Below are 18,098 nucleotides of genomic sequence, written 5' to 3' on the forward strand. Positions count from 1 at the left end.
TGCAAGAGACAGTTGCCGATGATGTCTGCGTCTGTTGTGTGTCAGAGTGTGCATATGTGTATATTCTCGCATGTATAAAGCGAGTATGGGCGAGAACACCCGGCCTGTGTCTTGTGGCATACGAGCTTGTCGCCGCTACAGGTGGTTCCAATCGCCAGCCCTCGACCAGCTTGGCCAGAAGCAGTCAATCGAACATATCACAGCTTACTCGTTCATATTTGCATCTCAGGCGCTCCGCGAACGCAGGCGTCAGACTCGTTGACACACGCGGTTTCACATCCACTCCCCACCCGCAACGCCGCAAGAGCAGGCACCAGCCAAGCAGGCACCAGCCGTATCCGCCGCACCTCCCGGGCCGTCCTAAGCTCTCATGTGATGTGCCAAGGGCTCAAAAGTGTTAGTCGATGTTATCCAGTCTGCGTCCGTTTCGTGGCACTCAACATCCCCGAACCATCAACGAAAGCCCGATCCACCCTTTAGCCTAGCACTAAGTACAATCTAGCACATCCTCAGTTCGCAACCAGGCATATGATACTACACGCACGCAGGCGCCTCATCTGATCTGTCTTCACAACTCGTCTCAATGCAAGGTACCCTTGCCCTTGCCCTTGGTGTCATAAAACACGCATCCCTGCCCTCAGCCGTAAACCCTTCTGCTCCTCATCACAATGCACTAAAACAATGTAGCAATATGGGTCTTTGCAACGGATGCCAAGACCGCCTCTCCTGCCCACGCCCCACAACTCCCCTCCCACACGCGACTCTCAACGCGCCCACACACCCGCCGCTCAAGACGCCTCCTCGTCGCCCTCCTCGCCCCCCTCCTCATCGCCCTCGCCATCCGCCGCTCCGCCACTGGAGCCGCCCGCCGCAGCCGCCACACGTTGCTTCTTCTTCTTCTGCTTCTTCTTCGCGCTCTTGCTCAGCGATGTCGCCGCCGCCGCCGCAGCAGCGCCGCCACCTGAGGAGCTGGTGGAAGCTGGCGCCGCCGCGGCCGCCGCCGCCGCCGCCGGCTTGGCGCCATTGGACGAGGACGACGTCGAGGCGGCGGGCGCGGCGGCCGGGGCGGTGGCGGCCGGGCCAAAACTGGGCACGAAGGGCTTGGCAGCTGCGGAGAGCCCCGAGGAGGAGTGGGGCGGGGAGCCGCCGCCAGAAGTGGTGGCGGCGGCGGCGGGCGCCGGCGCTGGCGCTGGCGCTGGCGCTAGCGCAGGCGCGGGAGTGGAAGTGGCGGCGGGTGCGGCAGCGGGGGCAGCCGCCGGCACGGGGGCAGCCGCGGGTGCGGGGGCAGGCGCGGCCGCGACCGCGGGCGCGGGTGCGGGTGCGGGGGCTGGGTCTGCTGCGGTGTAGGTGCCGGGTTTGTCAAAGACCAGCTCCTTGGTCTCGGTGCGAACCACCTTGAAGCCCCTGCGTGGTGCGTGTGCGCGTGATGGCGTTGACAGTTGTGCAACTTTGACAGGGGGCAGTCACACATTCAAGTCGAAACGGTTCAGATGGGCATGCCGGGGATGGCAGGAAAAGCGGTCCGCGGGCGGGAGTGAAGGGGCGGCATGCCAGCTTCAGGACCCGCCTGTGCCTCCCTCCCATCCACGTGAACACATCCCCTTCCGTCGTCTTACGTCGGCTAACCCCTCCTCTCTACACCACCTTCCAAACCCCTACGGCCCTGTAATGCCCTACACATGCACACGCACGCACACTCACACTCACACACACAGTGACACCCCCCACACACACCACACACGCCCACGCCCACGCCCATGCAATTACACGCCCACGCCCACACCCACGCCCACGCCCATGCAATTACACGCCCACGCCCACGCCCACGCCCACGCCCATGCAATTACACGCCCACGCCCACGCAACACACACTCCCACTCCCACGCCCACCTGATGCGCTCCTCCTCGCTGGCGGCCTCTCCCTCCGCCAGCGGTGCCCAGGTCCAGCCCCTGTTGGACACGGCCAGCGGCCCCAGCGTCACGCGGGCGCCCGGCGCCGCCCGCACCACCAGCGCCCCGTCCACCTGCAGTGCAGTGCAGGGAGTGGGCAGTGCGCGTTGAGTGCAGGGGAGTGCAGGGGAGTGCCAGGGAGGGGCGTCACGAGCTGTGGGGGCAACAATGGGCCAACGAACAGACAGATCGTGCCACGCTTCCAGCGCTGCAACAATGCTGGTCTGTGTTGACTACCCGTCCATACGCCATCCCTGCCCATGCGCCCACCCCTCAGTGTGTCTGGGCATGGTGGGACTGTTCCATTACCGTACGTCCAAGCAAGCATCAGCGCGACCTGTTCCTCATGATTCCACCTTGCCACCCCCCTGCGCACAGCCTGCTGTGTTGCCCCCGCTGTGCCTGTTTCTCGCTGTTACGGCACCGTATTGCCCCGTTCCCACAGCCCTGAACTTGCACCCCCCCCCCGTGTGCCGCCCCTGCCTCACCTTGACTGGCCCCTGGATGCTGATGTCAGCCCCCTCCAGCACCAGCACCGCACCGGGGCTGAGCACCAGAGAGCCGGGAGCCACCTTGGCCTGCGGGGCAGCAGAGGGGGGAGCAGGCGTGCCGGTAAGAGGGCTTCCGGGTTTGGCTCCAGATGACAAAGTTTTCCGAGCGCGTAACGAGCCTCCTCGGGTCACACGCCCAGCCCTGCCAACCGGCAGCCACAGCCCAGCACCCCCCCCCTCCCCCGCACACACACCTTAATGTCGGCCAGCGAGGGCGCAAACGCCGGCCCCAGCACCACCCGCGGGTAGAGCTCCGTGGAGATGCCGTTGAACACGGCGGTCTGCAGCGGGCTGGGAACCTGATGGGGGGGGGGGGGAGGGGGGGAAGAGAAAGGGGACACAGGAGGTGAGTTGAGTTGAGGGGTGAGGGGGCAAGAGGGGGAAGGACTGACTTTGTTCCCAGGCCGTCAACTGCACGGCATGGCAGCAGCCCACAGACTGCAGTCTGGCAGTGCCCCCGCCACGCCCCCTGCCACGCCTGCATGCCCGGCCCTCCAACCCCCAGTCCAGGCAGCGCCCCCCTTGCAACTAACGCCTCTGCCTGCACTCCCCTCGTTTTCGTTGGTTTTGGTTTAGTTTGGGCTGGTATTTACAACCACCCCCCCGCCCGGGCTTGGGCAAACTTAACCCCCCAAAAGGCCCCCCCCCCCCACACACACCCCGCTCAGGGCTCCAGGCCCCCCGCACCTGCACGCCCGCCACCTCGTGCAGCGCCAACACGTTGGCCTTGTAGATGTCCAACTCGCCTGGGAGCAGATGAAGGACGGGGGGGGTTACATTCATGATTAATTAACGGGGGGGGGGTGCGGTGTAAACACCAGCCCGAACTCTACCCAACGAGATGCAAATGTGCGAGGAGGCGGGTTGCAGCCATCAGCCATGATAAGCTAGGGGGCTGGTATGGGTGAGGGGATGGGAGGGTGAGCGGGTGAGCGGGGACCGGGTGGAGCGTGCGGGGGAGGGGGGTGTCGTGGGGATGCCAACTGGAGCACATGCGACCCTCAAATCCAAATTCTCATTACCAAGGGGCGACCGACCTCCGCTACCTCCTGCTCCACCTCGCATCGGGTGGCTGACGTGCGACCTTGCCGGCCGCTCCTTCTTCCAGCCCTCTTTCCCTTCCCTTCCCTCCCTCTCCTCTCCCACCCCTGCCTCCTACCAGTGGTGGCGCTGTGTGTGGGGTTGCCCTCCTTGAACTTGGCGGCGGCGTCCGCGGGCGAGTTCTTCACGGGCGAGTAGGAGGCCCACACCTGTGGGGGGTGGGTGGGTGGGGGGGCAGCCGTCCATGGATTGTAAACGGAGCGATCAGTTCACAAGCTTGAATTGCCGAGGTCCTGTAGGAAAGCACTCAGGAGCAATAAACCCGGTGGACTGTGCATGTGATCTGTGTATGCGAGTGCGCGTAGGATACCAGCACGGTACCCAGTTACAGGACACAGCAAACTCGCAAGCCCGCCTGCTCCGTTTTCCACATGAACGGCTACACCTCCCCCCCTCCTCAGCGCCGCCGCCCCACCTGGTTGATGGTGGTGAAGCCCACACGGGCGGAGGCGGGCAGCGCCTTGGGGTAGTCCTGAGGGTGTGGACGTGGTGGGGCCGCACACACACGCGCGTGCGTGTCAGGAAGGTAGGACCGTATGAGAGGGCGAAGCGACAGCCGACGCCCGCCCCCACCAGCTTTTCTCCTCCGAGCCGGCACCGGCCAGCGGTTTGGGGCTCGATGGTTGTCATCCGTGTGGGTATGGCCCACTCACTCCGGGCAATCACCCTGCCACTAACACACTCCTACACACGCCGCTCACACACACAACAGCCACACGCAGAAATACACACACGCCCACCTGCATCATGCACTCCAGGCGTGTGCTGCTCTTGAAGGCCGTCTTGGTGGCGTCCCTGTGTGCGTGTGGTTAAAGAGCACGAGGAACACGAATGTCAGCCTGCGCGGCAACCCCATACACACCAGAGTGCCCGCCCTGCTGCCCGCTTTCCCCCTCCCTCTCGCCCGCTCCCTCGCTCCAGCCCTCTCCCCCGCTCGCCCGCTCGCCCGCCTCCCCGCTCGCCCCGCTGCCCCGCTCGCCCCGCTCCCTCGCTCCAGCCCTCTCTCCCGCCCACACGCACTTGTACTTGGGGTTGACGAACTCGCTGATGACGCCGCCAGTGGCCGCCAGCTGCGGCACATAGCTGGACAGCTTCAGCACCAGCTGGTTGATGTTGCCGGGGAAGGGCGAGTAGCCTGTGTAATGGGTGGGTGGGTGGTTGGGTGGGAAGATGGGGGGACAGCCGTTGATGGGGAACAGAGTGATGAGGTGTAACTGCAGCCGTCACAATGCACCATGAAGGGAGATCCATGCAAGCCGGGAGGGGGGGGACCGATCCACCCACCGATCACCACATCCGCGCCCATCTCCGCGGCCCCTCGCCTTCCACCCCTCACGCCGCCCACCCTGCCGGCCCCCCACCCTGTCTGCCCCCCTCCAACCGCACCCGTGGCGTCGTTGACGTCTCCCTCCTTGCTGATGGTCTCCCGCAGCAGCGGGTCCAGCTGGTTGTATTCCACGTTGATGGTCAGCTCCTGGGGGGGAGCATTCATGATTAGGGGGGTTGCAAGGATTGGTACAGAGAAGTGTAGGGGGGGGGGGGGGAGCGGGGAGAGGAGAGTGGATGGGTAGGAGTGGGTGGGTGGGTGGGTGGTTAGGTGGAGGTTCTGTGTATACTGGGTTTGGCGATGCGGGTGGGGGCGAGCACGGGCCAAGGCTAGCTGGTGGCGAACGAGCACTGGCAGTAGTTCCGTTAACGACAGCAACCCCGTTTGCCTTTGTTGGCCTTTGGGGATTGGCGACCCAAACGCCTTGGGCCCCATCACAGCATGCAAATGCCCCCCATCCCACCCCCAGCCCGCCCCCAATGTTCTAACGTTGCAAACCCCCCCCCCCCCCCACACACACACACACACACCTTGGGCTCGGGCCCGGCCGGCCGCGACAGCTTGGCGATGGCGCCGATGGCCTCCTTGGCCCTGAGGGGGGAGGGGGGAGGGGAGGGGAGAGGACGGCCCGGTCAGCAGGCGTGTGCGTGTGTCGGACTTGGCACAGGAAGTTGACTGACCCGCAAACCACACACGCCCCTGCTTCCCAGCCCCTACATCGCCTGCCCAGTCTCCTGGTGTGGGCTGGTATCTACAGCCCCCCCTCCCTCCCCTCCTTCCCAAGGCCCCCCTTCCCTCCCTCCCCCCTCACTTGCGCGGCACGGCCAGGCTGTTCATGTCGTAACCGTGGCGGGCCGACACGCCCAGCGCCGCCAGCAGCCCACGGAACACCAGCGCGTTGGTGTCCTGGAAGGCGGGGGGGGGGAGGTGGGGTTACATTCATGAATATCTCAGAAGTGAAGGCGTAGCCAGGTACAGTAGTATAGCAGACGCGTTGTTGCCGATGTCCGTGAAGGGGGGAGATGGGGGTTGTAGCAGTTCATGGAGAACGGAGCGATTTGTGGCGAGCGGAAGGGGAGGCATTGGGAACAGGGTCAGAGCAGGGAGAGGAGGAATGGGAGCTGTGCGAACTCGTGACATGTGTGTTCGTGTGGACGGACCTCCCCACGCAGCCGCTCCGTTGCTCTCTTTCCCTCTTTCGTCCCTTCCCTAACCCCCTACACACGCATGTACACACGCCCTCGCGCCCTCTCACCTGGAAGAAGCACACCCACTTGAAGCCAGCTGCCAGCCAGCTCCGAGCCAGGCCGCTGGAGTGCAGCAGCATGTGCACGTCGCCGTGCCCGTGCGGCTTGGTCTGCACCGAGTACCTGACAGGAAGGAAGGGATTACAATGATGGTTGGAAAAGCGTTAGGAAAGGGATTCAGGCATGACTAGTTAGCAGCACGCCAGATTGAAACGCCATGTTGAAACATTGAAGCGTCGCACAGGGACGAGGAAATCGTGAGGATGTGTGCGGCGAAGCGGGAGCGCCCGCCCGCCCAAGCCACCCCCCGCGCTGCCGGGGACCAAAGTATGGAAGGACGGTCCGAACAAACCCTGAATGCCCGCCCTTTCCCTGCCCGCCCCGCTCCTCACTTGTCGGTGGGCTCCAGCGCCAGGTGCGCGGCGTTGTCGGTGAGGCAGGCCACCTTCTCCTGCTTGATCAGCGTCACCTGCGGCGGGGGGGGGGTTTACATTCATGATTAATGAAGGAAGGGGGGAGGGGGTTGCAAAGATTGGTACAGAGAAGTGTAGCGAGGGCGCAGGGGGGTAGCAGCTCATGTGGAGACCGGAGTGATTAATACAGAGGAAGGAGAGGAAGGAGGCGGATGATGGCTGGGAGGTGTGGGGTGCGGGAGGGGCGCTAGCAACTCCACCACCCTGCTGAGTGATGCGCTGCGCCCAAGCACGCCAACGCCACACACGCAGCTGCTCGCCCCACCTGGCTCTCCTCCATTCCGAAGTAGCTGTTCTTCCGCAGCAGCTCCAGCGTGCGGCCGTGCGTGTCGTCGCTGGTCATGATGGCCAGCGGCAGCTTGCGACCGGAGCCGGAGCGGGCCTGGGCGGGGCGAGCGCGTTGGGGGGTACATTCATGGTTAGGGCGGCTGAGAGGCGGGGTGCGCCGGGGTGCGCCGGGGTGGGCTGGGGGTTGGGGAGGTTGGCGCAGTGGAAACAAGGTACAGCGGGCGGGGTGGGGTGTACGGGGCGGGGCGGAATGCAGGCAGAAGGGCGGAGTGGGCGATGTGCGTGCTGCGACCAGCGTGCCGCGTTCCCCATCACGTACGCTACGCTGCACCCACTGCCCCACTTGCCAACCGCCTGACCCCACTACCGCCCCCCCAACACACACACCCGCTTCCCCCCCGCCCCCCCCCCCCCCTCATGTGGTAACGACTTCGTCTGCAGTCTTCAGTGCATCCTGTACCGCTTTTCCAAACATCCTTGCAAACCCCACCTGCAGCGCCAGTATGGTCTGGATGTACAGCCCCAGGAAGGGAGTGCCGGTGGCGCACTCGCTGGGCAGGGCCACCTTGATGCCTGCGGGGTTACAATTAGGGTTACAATCGTGAGTGATTTTGAGGAAGAGAAGTTGTAGCCAGGCATGTTGGTACGGCAGGTGCGCGGGGTAAAGGGGCGGAGCAAGGAGAAGGATGGGACGGAGGCGCGGAGTGAAGATGTCCGCTCATCCCGAAACGTACGGCGATCCCGGGACCCTGCCCCGCCGCCACCTTCCCCCATCAGGACCTGTGTATGTGGCGCCGACCCCCCACCCCTCCTGTTGGTCTAATTTGGGTTGGTACTTACAAGCCCCCCCCCCCCCGTCTACCTCGCTACGCATCTCTGTACCATGTTCGCAACCCCCCCTCCCGCAGAAGGCCGCGGCGGCGGCAGCACCTCCGGTGGCCGGCACTACCGTCCCAGCAGACCTCCTACATCCACCCCTTGCCCACTACACTCGGGCTTCACCATGCTGTTGGGTATGTGATATGGGGAGCATCCCCAGTGCACCTGGCCCTCGCGCCCCCCGCCCAACCGCCCGCAAAACTCCTACCCCTCCACAGCGCCCCCAAGCCTCCTCCGCGCTCTGTGGGCTCTTTTGCTTCACTTGCAATGTTTGCATTGGGAGTAAACTGTCCAACCCCACCCCCACTAACTATGATATATCGTAACTCCCACACGCACACGCACACTCACCGCTGTACCCGAGCCGCTCGCCCAGCCCCCCCGCCACGAGCACGAAGGCCGCTGCCCCCGCCTGCGCAAGCCCCTCCGCCTCCAGCGCCAGGAAGGGGCCCGAGCCGAAGTCCAGGCGCTCGCCGGCGGGCACAGCGGGCACGTAGCCCTCAAAGGGGTTCACGCCTGGGGAGGGCCGTAGGGAGGGCGGGAAGTTACAGTCATGACAAGTCAAGAAGTGAAGTTGTAGCCAGGCACAGTGGCAGGGGAGGAGGGCAGGAGGGGAGGGGTGGAGGGAATGGGCCCTTGCGAAGATTGCAGCATCGGGTACACCAGGTACACCCCGAGCCGTTCATGGAGATCGGACTGATTGTATCACAAGTTTGGAGTGCCGACGTCGTCGGTTGGGAGGAGGAAGATGAGGCGGGTGGGCTCTGGTGCTAACGTGCCCAATGACCTCGCCCGGCACACACCCACCAGCCCGCCCGCCCAGCCCTGCCTTCCTCAGCCGGTGCCAGCCTGACTCGACTCCAGTCACTCCACCCCCATCACCCTTCCCTTCACACGCATTACGTTGTATCCCCTCCACATCTGCTCCACCTCTAGCCACCTCCTGCCAGCAACCTCCCCACCTCTCCTCCGCCCCCGCCCCCGCTGCGCTCACCCTCCTTGCTGTCCTGCTGCTCCACGACGCTGCGGCCCCCTCCCAAGTATTACCGCTTGCATCTGTCGCCTCTGCCTGTGCCTCGCTACTTTGGCTTGACCTGGGCTGGTTATTTACACCCCCCCCCCCACACACACACACACACACCCACACACGCTGCTCTCACCCTCCTTGCTGTCCCGCAGCAGCTGGCGGGCGTTGGCCACGTAGGCCGCCAGCCCGCCGTGATAGCTGGCGTCCAGCACGCACAGCTGCGTCAGCAGCCGCCGCTTGGAAGCGTCGTCCGTGCCTGTGTGGGGGCGCGTGGTTGCGCGTGGAGGCGTACGGTGGCGGCGTGTGTGTGAGCTTGTGTGGGTTGGTGTGGCCGCGAGGGTGTGCGTGCGTGGGACGGTGTGCATGTGCGGACATGCCATGAGGTATGTGGGGTGTGCATTGTCCTGCGTCCTGCACCACCCCCCTCCGACATCGCATGCAGGTTCCACCGCGAATGGCTCCCTCCCCCTCCTTTCCCCTTTCCCACAAGCCCTCCCCCTCCCCCTCCTTTTCCCTCTCCGCCTAGCGCTCTCACCCTTCTCCGGCCAGCCCTCAAACAGGTGGCCCTGGTCCAGATCCAACAGCCCCGCCACCAGCGCCCGCTCCTGCAGGGGAGAGGCGCGTGTTGAGGGCGTGTTGGGGGCATGTTGGTGATAAATTGTTTTGTGGATGGTAGTGGCGCACAGCCCTGTCAGCAGTGCGCGCTGAAGCGGGACGGACACCATAACTTTGCACGCGCTACAAAGAGATGAAAGACGCGGACTGCAATATGCCTATCTATCTATGTGTATGCGTGTGTGTGTGTGTGTGTGCCGAGCGCACTGCAGCAGTGCGGGCGCCCCACCTTGTCGCTGAGCAGGGCTGCGTTGCTCTTCAGCACAGATACGACCAGGTCGGGCTTAGAAGACGCCGGGGCAGCAGGCGCAGGCGCGGCCGCTGCAGCAGGCGCAGCAGGCACGGCCGGGGCAGCAGCCACAGGCGTGGCCGCGGCCGCCGCAGCGGGAGCAGCAGGCGCGGGTGTGGGTGCGGTGGCGGCAGGGGCAGCAGCCGGCGCCTCCCGCGTGGCCGTAGCGGCCTCCGCCGGCGCGTCGCTGCCGTTCTTGCTGCTGCAGGCACAGTCAACGGCGGTCAGGCAAACGTTAAGCAGATAGTGTAAAAGGTAGCAGCGTGAGGGGCAGTGCCCAAGGGCGCAAGTCTGTGTGCTGGGGCGGCGCGCGAGGGGTGCAGCGCTAGCTGGCGTGCGGGCGTTCACCCGCAGGTCACGTCGACGTTCTGGGTCGAGAGATCAGCCGCGCCTCGCTATCCCCGGTCACGCAAACTCACTTCTTCAGGACATTATAAGCATAGAGGCCGATTCCACCCGCGGCCACCGCAGCTCCAACACCTGCGAGGCATTCGGTGGTGATTACGTGCGCTTCGCCCCGAATTCCCTCCGCGATATTGCTATCCAGCATTCTCACCAATGATTACACCCTTGCGGACCATTGTTGTAGAAGGGCTCGCGCCCTTGGCAGTCACGCGAGTTCCCGGAGAGTCTGCCTCGCTCAGATCGTTGTATGTGTTTCGTTGTTGATTCTATGTTCGAGTTATATGTTAAATCAACACTGTCGGCACAGTTTGCAGGTGTCAGACCGCCCAGAGAATGCAATCGGCCTTCCACGGCGCCCATGCAGCTAGGAAGATTTCTTTCAGCGGCCTCCTGAGCATGACTCTGCATACACATACAGAAACATGGTGCTACAGGTTATCCTAGAATGGGTTGAGGCGGCGCTTACTATGCATCCAATTCACAAGCCCAGGAACCGCACGGTTATGCCATCCATCCGGGAGACATCACGACAGTCTGGACGGAGCTTGAAGCTCGGCGCATGCACTTTAAGCATGTAGCTATGACACCGCAGTTGCAGTACTGGTATTATGTTGTGAGAGTCTGCTCCTGGCACGCCCTGCGGCTGGGCACGCCCTTCACCCCGGCAGCCAGCCCCGTTGGTTGCCACACGCATGCTGCCTGACGCTGCCGCCACACCCCTCAGCACAGGCAAAGAACGGCCGTGTGGCCGCCATCTTTTGTCTGGGCGCATGGCGGTTTTGGGGCTTTTCCATAGGACTTCGGGGGAGGCGTGCACGCGGGCGTGCGCGTGGACATGGTGAGCGCCAGGAGGCGCACCGCCGCCCCCACCAGCGTCCACCCGCCACAGCCCCATCCTCGCCCTCTCCCAACCCCTTCCGCCTCCCCTGAGCAGCCCCGCCCGCAGCCCCGCGCCCCGCCGCCGGCCTCGCCCAACCCCTCCCCCAAGTTGCAACTAAGCGCTTGAAGCTCGGCGCATGCACTTAGAGCGGCCTTGATGAGCAAGGGCGCCCACGCCCCAAAGGCGGCCGCACTGGGAAATGCGATGCTTGCACCCGCACCTACCCCTGCGCCACACCTACCGCTCAGGCCTGTAGCCGAGCTACCTGTGTACTGCTGATTAGGAGTGTCTGGACAAGTAGCACTCGTATACCTATGCCTTTGCTATGGATGTTATGGATGTACGGTGATGCGCTTGCCCGCTTTGACATCATTGCTAACATTGGTGACACCACCATGAAGATGGTTAAAAAGAATCAGCCAACTGCCTTCCGAACGGACTGTGCATCCACATGCGTACCGGCGCCCGGAGCGTGAGGAATGCGCGTCAGCAAACTTCCAGCCAGCAAGCAACTCGTCGGCACAGTAACTCCGGCGTTCGACCAGCTGCGCACTCCTGCCCTGCCGTTGCCAATTGTGTGCCATCTGTTAGGTTCTGGGAATCAGCTGCACCCTACGGGACCTTACCAACCTGCCTTACCACTGTCCCATCACACACATACACGTACGTCCATTCCAGCTCCAACCTGCCCGCGCCCACCGCCCCGCCACCTCGCTTCGCATTGCAGTACCGACAGACTACAGCGAGCACTCCTTCATCAGCAAGTCGTGACGACTCCAAACACACCCATTCCTTCACCTCCATCCCCTTCACACGCATGCAACGGCCCCGTCCCCTGCCAACGTGCCCCTCAGCCCCTAAGGCCCTTCAAGGCTGCCGGAGTGCAGTGGCATTGGCCGCCGCCGCCAGCTCCTGACCCGCCCGGACCACCATGGCTCGCATGGGCAGCAGCGGCAGCAGCTCCAGCTCCGCCCCCAAGCTCGCTGCCAGCCCCGGCCGCCACCCGTGCGCGCCCTCCTGCAGCGCCAACCACTCATCAACCGGGATGTAGAACGCCCCCGCGTCACCGGCGCCGCCGCTACCAGGCACGGAGCCCTGCTGCGCCTGCTGCAGCCGCCGCCGTGCCGGCTGCCGCCGTGCTGACTCTGCCTCAACGCTGCCGCCGCCCCTGCTATGCGCCTCCTCCCTCACCCCCTCCACTCCCCCTCCCTGCATCAGTCGCCTGCTCCTGCTGCTCCTCCGCCGCCCGCCCTGCCCTGCCGCCGCCACCACCCCTGCCGCCGCAGTAGTGGCGTTAGCCGCCACCGCCGCCGCCGGCACCGGCGCCGGGATGCGCCGCGCGCCCTGTCCTGGCTTGTACTTCAGGAGCCCGCTGTACTGCTGCAGCAGCAGGAGCCAGTAGCACTCCAGGCCCTGGGAGCTGAGCGTGTCGCGCACAAACGCCTGGCCGCGAGCCGCGATGCGCGCCGCCGCCGCGTCGTGGCGTGTGGCCCAGTCGTACGCCCACACGATCTCACGCGGGCGGTGCCGCCAGAAGGGCACCTGCGTGCGTGCGTAGGGTCAGGAGCAGGCCGGAGAGGGGGTAATACTCAAAATTAGCTGGGGGGAGGGGAGGGGCGCGGATGTTGTACGCCCGAGCCCAACAAAATACTTGTCAAGGATCGTGGCCCAACCCGGGGAGGTTTAGGGGGATCCAGTCATGACCAGCTAAGGCAATGGTAGACATGGAGAAGGGCTCTGCATAGCGTGTTACGTGTTCCACTGGGGAGGGTGTAAGGCGTCCAAACCGAGGTGGCAGGCCACCCCAGCAAATCGTCATAATACGCGCGCACTCTTGCTACTTACGTAGTGTTCGAAGCTGTGCAGCTGGGAGTCGTAGAAGGAGAGGTAGCTGGACTGCTCGCGCTGCACATACAGGCGGTGCAAATGACAAGGTGATGGCAGGTGGCGGCAGATATGATCATGAATGCGGTGATGGGGAACAAAATCAGGATCAGGGACAGGATTAGGATCAGGATCAGGGCAGGGCGACACACCCTACGTGCCAGCTTACTGGCAAAAGTGATAGCGGCATGTGTGAACGCGCTCACCTCCGTGTCCTCCCCCTCCCGCCATGTATGACTACGGTATCACACTCCGCCTGTACTAGTCCCATTACCACGCGCCCGGTTCTCGTGCAATCCTCCCTTCCCAACCAATTCACCTCTCTGCCCACTCTTCCAACCTGAAGCCCGCTCCTCCGCCGGCCCCGGGTGCCTCGTTGGTAACACTGAATACAAAAACCTTTTCCCCCTTAAGGCCAAACGCCTTCCACGCTCTATGGGCTGGCTTTGAGTCTTGGTTTCTTTGGGATTGGGATAAACTGTCGCCCCTTCCTCCGTTCTCCACATGACCGGCTACCCCCATTACACACACACACACACACACACACACACACACACACACACACACACACACACACACACACACACACACACACACACACACACACACAAACACATACACACACACAAACACACACACACACACACTACTCACTCACCAGCACCAGATTGCCCAGCGCCATGAGCTGCCACAGCTTGGACGAACAGCTGATGCCTGGCGGGGAGGGGAGGAGGGGGTTACATTCATGATTATTTAAGAAGTGAAGGCGGGGTGGGTGGGTCACACTCATGATTACTTAAGAAGTGAAGGCGGGGAGGGGAGGGTGAGGAGGAGATGGAGAGGAGGAGGGGGTTGGTGGGTTGTGTGTGTGTTGGGGGGGGGCGTGGCTGAGGGCTGGGAGTGCTGGGACGTGGGAGCTCAATCAAGGGACTCAAGCCTTCCAGCAATGTACACGACATCCCGCCCGGCGTGTCACAGTCCTCACCGTCTATGTGAATGGCCATCTTGTACTCAGCCCAGAGGGGCAGCGGCCGCCCGTTGTCGAACACGATGTTGGGGTTGCGGACCTGCGAACGTGGACATCAACGCAATTGCATGAGTCACAACGAGCGGTAGTCAGTTGCCCGCCCCCTGGGGACTACTGTCGAGTGCCACTCATCGAGTACCGTTTTCAAAGGATAGGCCACGCCCTCCTCCTCGCTCTTTTGCGTTGGGTTCGGTTTAGTTTGGACTGGTATCTACACCCCCCCCCTTACCCCCCCGCCGCGCGCACGCCCTCACACACCCTCAAACGAAGGCGCACATCTCTGCTGCCCGTCCCCTTTCATCATGTGCGCTGCCGTGCCCCGTACTCGTGGCACGCAAATGCCAGCCCTACCCCTGCACCCTCCTTGCACCGCCCCCGCAGCCCCCTGCCTACACAGTACAACCCCCCCACCCATCCCCCCCTCACACACTTACCCACCTCCTTGTTCAGGAACTCTGCGAACTTCTCCCGCACCATGAACGGCTCCCCCGCAACCATGCCCGCCTCCAGCTGCTTCTTGTTGACAGGCATGGCCTGACTGCGGTGGTCTGCGCGGGCGCGTGCGCCGAGGACGTGTTCACACACGTAAGATGGATAGCTCGTGTGCTTCTTTTGGAGGAGTGGCTTGCATGGATTGTGTTGGGGTAAGGGAATAAGAGGCTGGCATGGCCGTGGTTGCTGCGGGAAGATTGGGCGCAGCAAGGCCAAGGGCAGCTCAGCCACGTTGCAGGCGGGCACAAAGAGGCGTGACAGTGGCATGGCGTGTGGGGTTAGTTGCCGCAACCGGCCCTCCTCGCGAGCGCACACACATGTCAGGCAGGCAGGCAGCAGGCAGCAGGTAGCCGGCATTCACACACGCTTCGCACGCGTCACACACGCACGCACGCACACACGCACATACACACACACACACACACACACGCACGCACGCACATACACACGCACGCACGCACGCACGCACGCACGCACGCACGCACGCACGCACACACACACACACACACACACACACAAAAGCTCACACAGCATGCCGCCTCCGTAGGCCTTGTGCTCCCGCGCCGCCCAGGGGTGCTCCTCAGAAAAGCGGTGCGTGCGGGAGAAGAACCTGCGTGCGGGGCAGCAATGGCGGTCGCGGCATGTGTGTGGTGCTGCTGCGGTACTCTGTCGCGTTGCAACTGACCATCGTCATTTCAATATATTAGCTGACATGATGTCGATGACCAGTGGTGATGAGGCATGGACATGGGGATGGGCAGGGGTTCCCCTGGGGATGGGGGTGCAGGCGCATCAAGGTGCGAGCGGGAGTGGAGATGCACACGCATGCGACATGACGCGCATCTAACAGGACGCGAGTGGGCCAGAGCGGACATCAGCACCACTCACTGCGCAGTGGCGTTGAGCGTGTAGAAGTGCCACGTGGGAATCTGCACACACGTGCATGTGCACAAGCAGACAAGCATTCCGTACAGGCGTACACTTAGCATACACACACGCTCGGCATACACACGCCAGTGTTGCCAATACATGACAATGCACCCGCAGTCCCAGGAACCCGAGTCCGAGATGGGGCACGTGCTTGGTGGGGCGGTGGAGCCGCCGCTATTGCCCGCTCCCCCCTACCCGCCCCCAACTCCCTCCCCCCACTCCCTCCCCCCAGTACCTCCCCCCACGCCCTCCCTCCCCACCGGTATGTCCGCCGAGGCGCTGGACTTGCAGTGCTTCATGACGGGCAGGGGCGGCGAGGTGGCGGCCTGCCAGGCGCCCGGAGCCGACATGTCCTGCGTGGGGTCGTCGTCTGGGGGGTGGGAAGAGTAGGTGGGTGGGCGGGTGGGTGGGCGGTGTACCGTATGTGTGGAAGCCAGTAGCCACCAATCCGCCTATCGCGGTTCCAGTTGAATCCTGGATAAACGCCAGCCCTTGCACCAGCACTGCGCATCCAACAGCCATGGGGCCTCCTGTCCCCTTCCGGCCCGCCTCCTCCACCCTGCCTTCCACACACACACACACACACACACACACACACACACACACACACAACACCCCCCCCGCTCACCCCCCACCCCCACCCCCACACGCACGCTCACCCGCCCCCAGCAGGAGCTCGGTGTCGGGCAGGGCGGCCCCCCACCTGGCCGCCAGCCGCCGCAACACGTGCACCCACACCAGCAGGTTGTGCGCCCACCAGCTGCGCCAGGGGCGGGGCGGGGGGCATTGCGTTCATGATAAACTAAGAAGAAGGCCAGGCACAATGGTAGGAGGAAGGAGGGGAAGGGGGTAGGCAGGGGAAAGTTGGGAAGGGGAAGGGTAGTTGAAGAGTCAATGAAGGGTGCAACTCCCTGTCTCCCCAACACGCGTGTGGGGTGCCACGCCGCCGCATGACTCACGCGTAGGTTTTGCTGAGGGGCGTGCTCCGAGCCACGTACATGCTCCCCTGAGGACGAGGGCGCGGCGGGTGTGTAACGCGGGTACTTCCCGTTCCTGACAACTTCGAAGGGCCTTTTCCCGGCGTTACAGGGTGGGCGCCGGCAGGGGCTTTGGATGTGCTTTATGCCTTGAGACGCGTGTGTCCCCCCCCCTTACAGTACTGTCTTACAGTCCAGATGGCCGTACATGACGCATGGCTGCGCGCTGCCGCCGCGTCCCCTCAGGCGCCTCATCCCCCCCTCAGAGCTCTGCCTCTCTCCCATGCCCGGTATGCAAGCGAAGCCACGAGCTGTGGGCTGAAACACACGCACGTGCACACGCGCCCTGCATATCAAGTGGAGGAGTCATCACTGCCCTGACCACACGGCATGATGGCAGCACGGCAGTACGGCAGTACGGCACTACGGCACCATCACTCTCACGTTGACAAAGGCCACCGGCACGCCCACTCGCTTCATGCGGCCCGGCTCCGTCCCCAGCTTCTCAATGGCTTGGCCCATCAGCTCGTCACTGATGCCGGTCTCCTGAGGATTTACAAGTGGTCAGTTTTGGGTTTATCGGACTTCGGACTTGAGGTGACGAAGGGTGGCCCACGGGGACGAGCCGCGCAGGAGGCATGGATCAACTGTGCGAACAATAACGCAATGCCCTGCTTCCCAATTAACGCACCTGCCAGAAGAGCAGGCTTTCCCATATCCCAGGCTCGAAGGAGGACCACCGCTCGCAGTGAGAGGCCCACAGCGGCTCGCCCGCCGTTACCGAGGAAGTCGCAAGCTGACATTTTGACAAAAGGGAGGGTGGGGGAAACCGATGAAACCGCTTTGGTAGGCGGACTGACTGCGCTCAGCCCTCCATCTTGGCCGGCCGCTGCTGCTGGTACAGGCAGTTCTTGCAATTGCGGCACGTGCCGCAAGTGTAGGAGGCGGGCGGCCCCGCCTTCATCTATCTATCTTGGGGTCCCCCGCCTGCCGCTGCTGCCGGGACACGCGGTTCTTATTATGGGATCTGCGAGTTTGCACTGCGGTCGTTGCTGGCCGACCCTGGGCACTATTGCGACGACCTTGGCTGCAGCCTCGAGCTGTTGCTGCGGCAAAAGCTGTGCGGGCAGGTAGAGTCGACGGTCCACGCCGACGAGTGGACGCAGCTCAGTCTCTCACCTACCGGCCGCTTCAAGCTCGCAAGCTCACACCCACTCACCGGCAGCGTCAACTCGACCATCACGGCCATATTGGACACGGGCCCGGCCCGGGACGCTGCCGGTGAGCGGGCCGGGACGCTGCCGGTGAGCGGGCCGGGACGCTGCCGGTGAGCGGGTTGCTGAGCCGCCCACATATGCAAGTAACCCACGGGTGTGATCAAGGCAAGCCCGCACGATCAGGCACGATGCCCTCTTCCCCCTTCCCTCACACGCGAGGAGCCCGACACGTGTGTCAGTTGCCCGCTGGCGCTGGTGAAATCTTTCCTCAGCCAAGACCGTGTGAGCATTGCGCTTACCAGTAGCCAAGCGGCCAGCATCAGCGGCCTCAGCAGGCCAGAGGGTGTGGCCTTCGCAATCCGCAACTTCATGTCGCAACCGTTCCCCATTGCCGCTGCACGGAAACCAAGTTTAATTTATTGGCGTAATGCAGCTATGGTGGTAATGGCTTCATACGTTCGTTATGCGCGCTGCGCGTTGACATCATCGTTGGCAGGCAGTCTGGGACGTGACCAAATAGCTCATGTCAAGAATAAGGA

General features: G+C 63.6%; 2 protein-coding genes across 2 annotated transcripts; both read right to left on the minus strand.

Moving 5' to 3' along the window:
- Positions 1-38: 38 nt before the first annotated feature.
- On the minus strand, positions 39-10,424 carry CHLRE_14g621751v5 (uncharacterized protein). Its single transcript, XM_043070198.1, has 22 exons — positions 10,304-10,424; positions 10,167-10,227; positions 9,688-9,949; positions 9,379-9,448; positions 8,977-9,099; positions 8,168-8,332; positions 7,428-7,510; positions 6,915-7,031; positions 6,569-6,645; positions 6,185-6,299; positions 5,741-5,835; positions 5,460-5,520; positions 4,989-5,076; positions 4,623-4,737; positions 4,343-4,397; positions 4,018-4,074; positions 3,661-3,751; positions 3,189-3,247; positions 2,696-2,800; positions 2,439-2,528; positions 1,891-2,024; positions 39-1,404 (listed from the first exon to the last, which is right to left on the minus strand). The coding sequence occupies exons 1-22, from the start codon at positions 10,326-10,328 to the stop codon at positions 789-791; spliced, it is 2,664 nt and encodes an 887-aa protein (XP_042916871.1). The 5' UTR covers positions 10,329-10,424; the 3' UTR covers positions 39-788.
- Positions 10,425-11,308: 884 nt separating this feature from the next.
- CHLRE_14g621800v5 (uncharacterized protein) lies at positions 11,309-18,064 on the minus strand. Its single transcript, XM_043070199.1, has 13 exons — positions 17,859-18,064; positions 17,034-17,138; positions 16,787-16,888; positions 16,325-16,371; positions 16,025-16,125; positions 15,626-15,735; positions 15,324-15,364; positions 14,963-15,045; positions 14,382-14,491; positions 13,902-13,983; positions 13,575-13,630; positions 12,878-12,937; positions 11,309-12,574 (listed from the first exon to the last, which is right to left on the minus strand). Exons 1-13 carry the CDS (start codon positions 17,928-17,930, stop codon positions 11,900-11,902), a joined length of 1,644 nt encoding a protein of 547 aa, XP_042916872.1. The 5' UTR covers positions 17,931-18,064; the 3' UTR covers positions 11,309-11,899.
- Between the last annotated feature and the right edge of the window lie 34 nt (positions 18,065-18,098).

Source organism: Chlamydomonas reinhardtii, chromosome 14 (assembly GCF_000002595.2).
Source record: "Chlamydomonas reinhardtii strain CC-503 cw92 mt+ chromosome 14, whole genome shotgun sequence".
Classification (NCBI taxonomy): domain Eukaryota; kingdom Viridiplantae; phylum Chlorophyta; class Chlorophyceae; order Chlamydomonadales; family Chlamydomonadaceae; genus Chlamydomonas; species Chlamydomonas reinhardtii.

What these genes read in the sequence shown, in the direction of transcription:
- CHLRE_14g621751v5 (XM_043070198.1), bottom strand. Translation starts at nt 10,328, where the DNA reads ATGGTCCGCAAGGGTGTAATCATTG. An exon ending in CGGCCGGGCCCGAGCCCAAG is followed by an intron (nt 5,077 to 5,459) that starts GTGTGTGTGTGT and finishes GCTCCCCCCCAG; the next exon opens with GAGCTGACCATCAACGTGGA. An exon ending in ACGAGGTGGCGGGCGTGCAG is followed by an intron (nt 2,801 to 3,188) that starts GTGCGGGGGGCC and finishes CCCCCCCATCAG; the next exon opens with GTTCCCAGCCCGCTGCAGAC.
- CHLRE_14g621800v5 (XM_043070199.1), bottom strand. Translation starts at nt 17,930, where the DNA reads ATGAAGTTGCGGATTGCGAAGGCCACACCCTCTGGCCTGCTGAGGCCG. An exon ending in CCCCTCAGCAAAACCTACGC is followed by an intron (nt 16,126 to 16,324) that starts GTGAGTCATGCG and finishes CCCCTGGCGCAG; the next exon opens with CTGGTGGGCGCACAACCTGC. An exon ending in CGAGCTCCTGCTGGGGGCGG is followed by an intron (nt 15,736 to 16,024) that starts GTGAGCGTGCGT and finishes CCCACCCCCCAG; the next exon opens with ACGACGACCCCACGCAGGAC.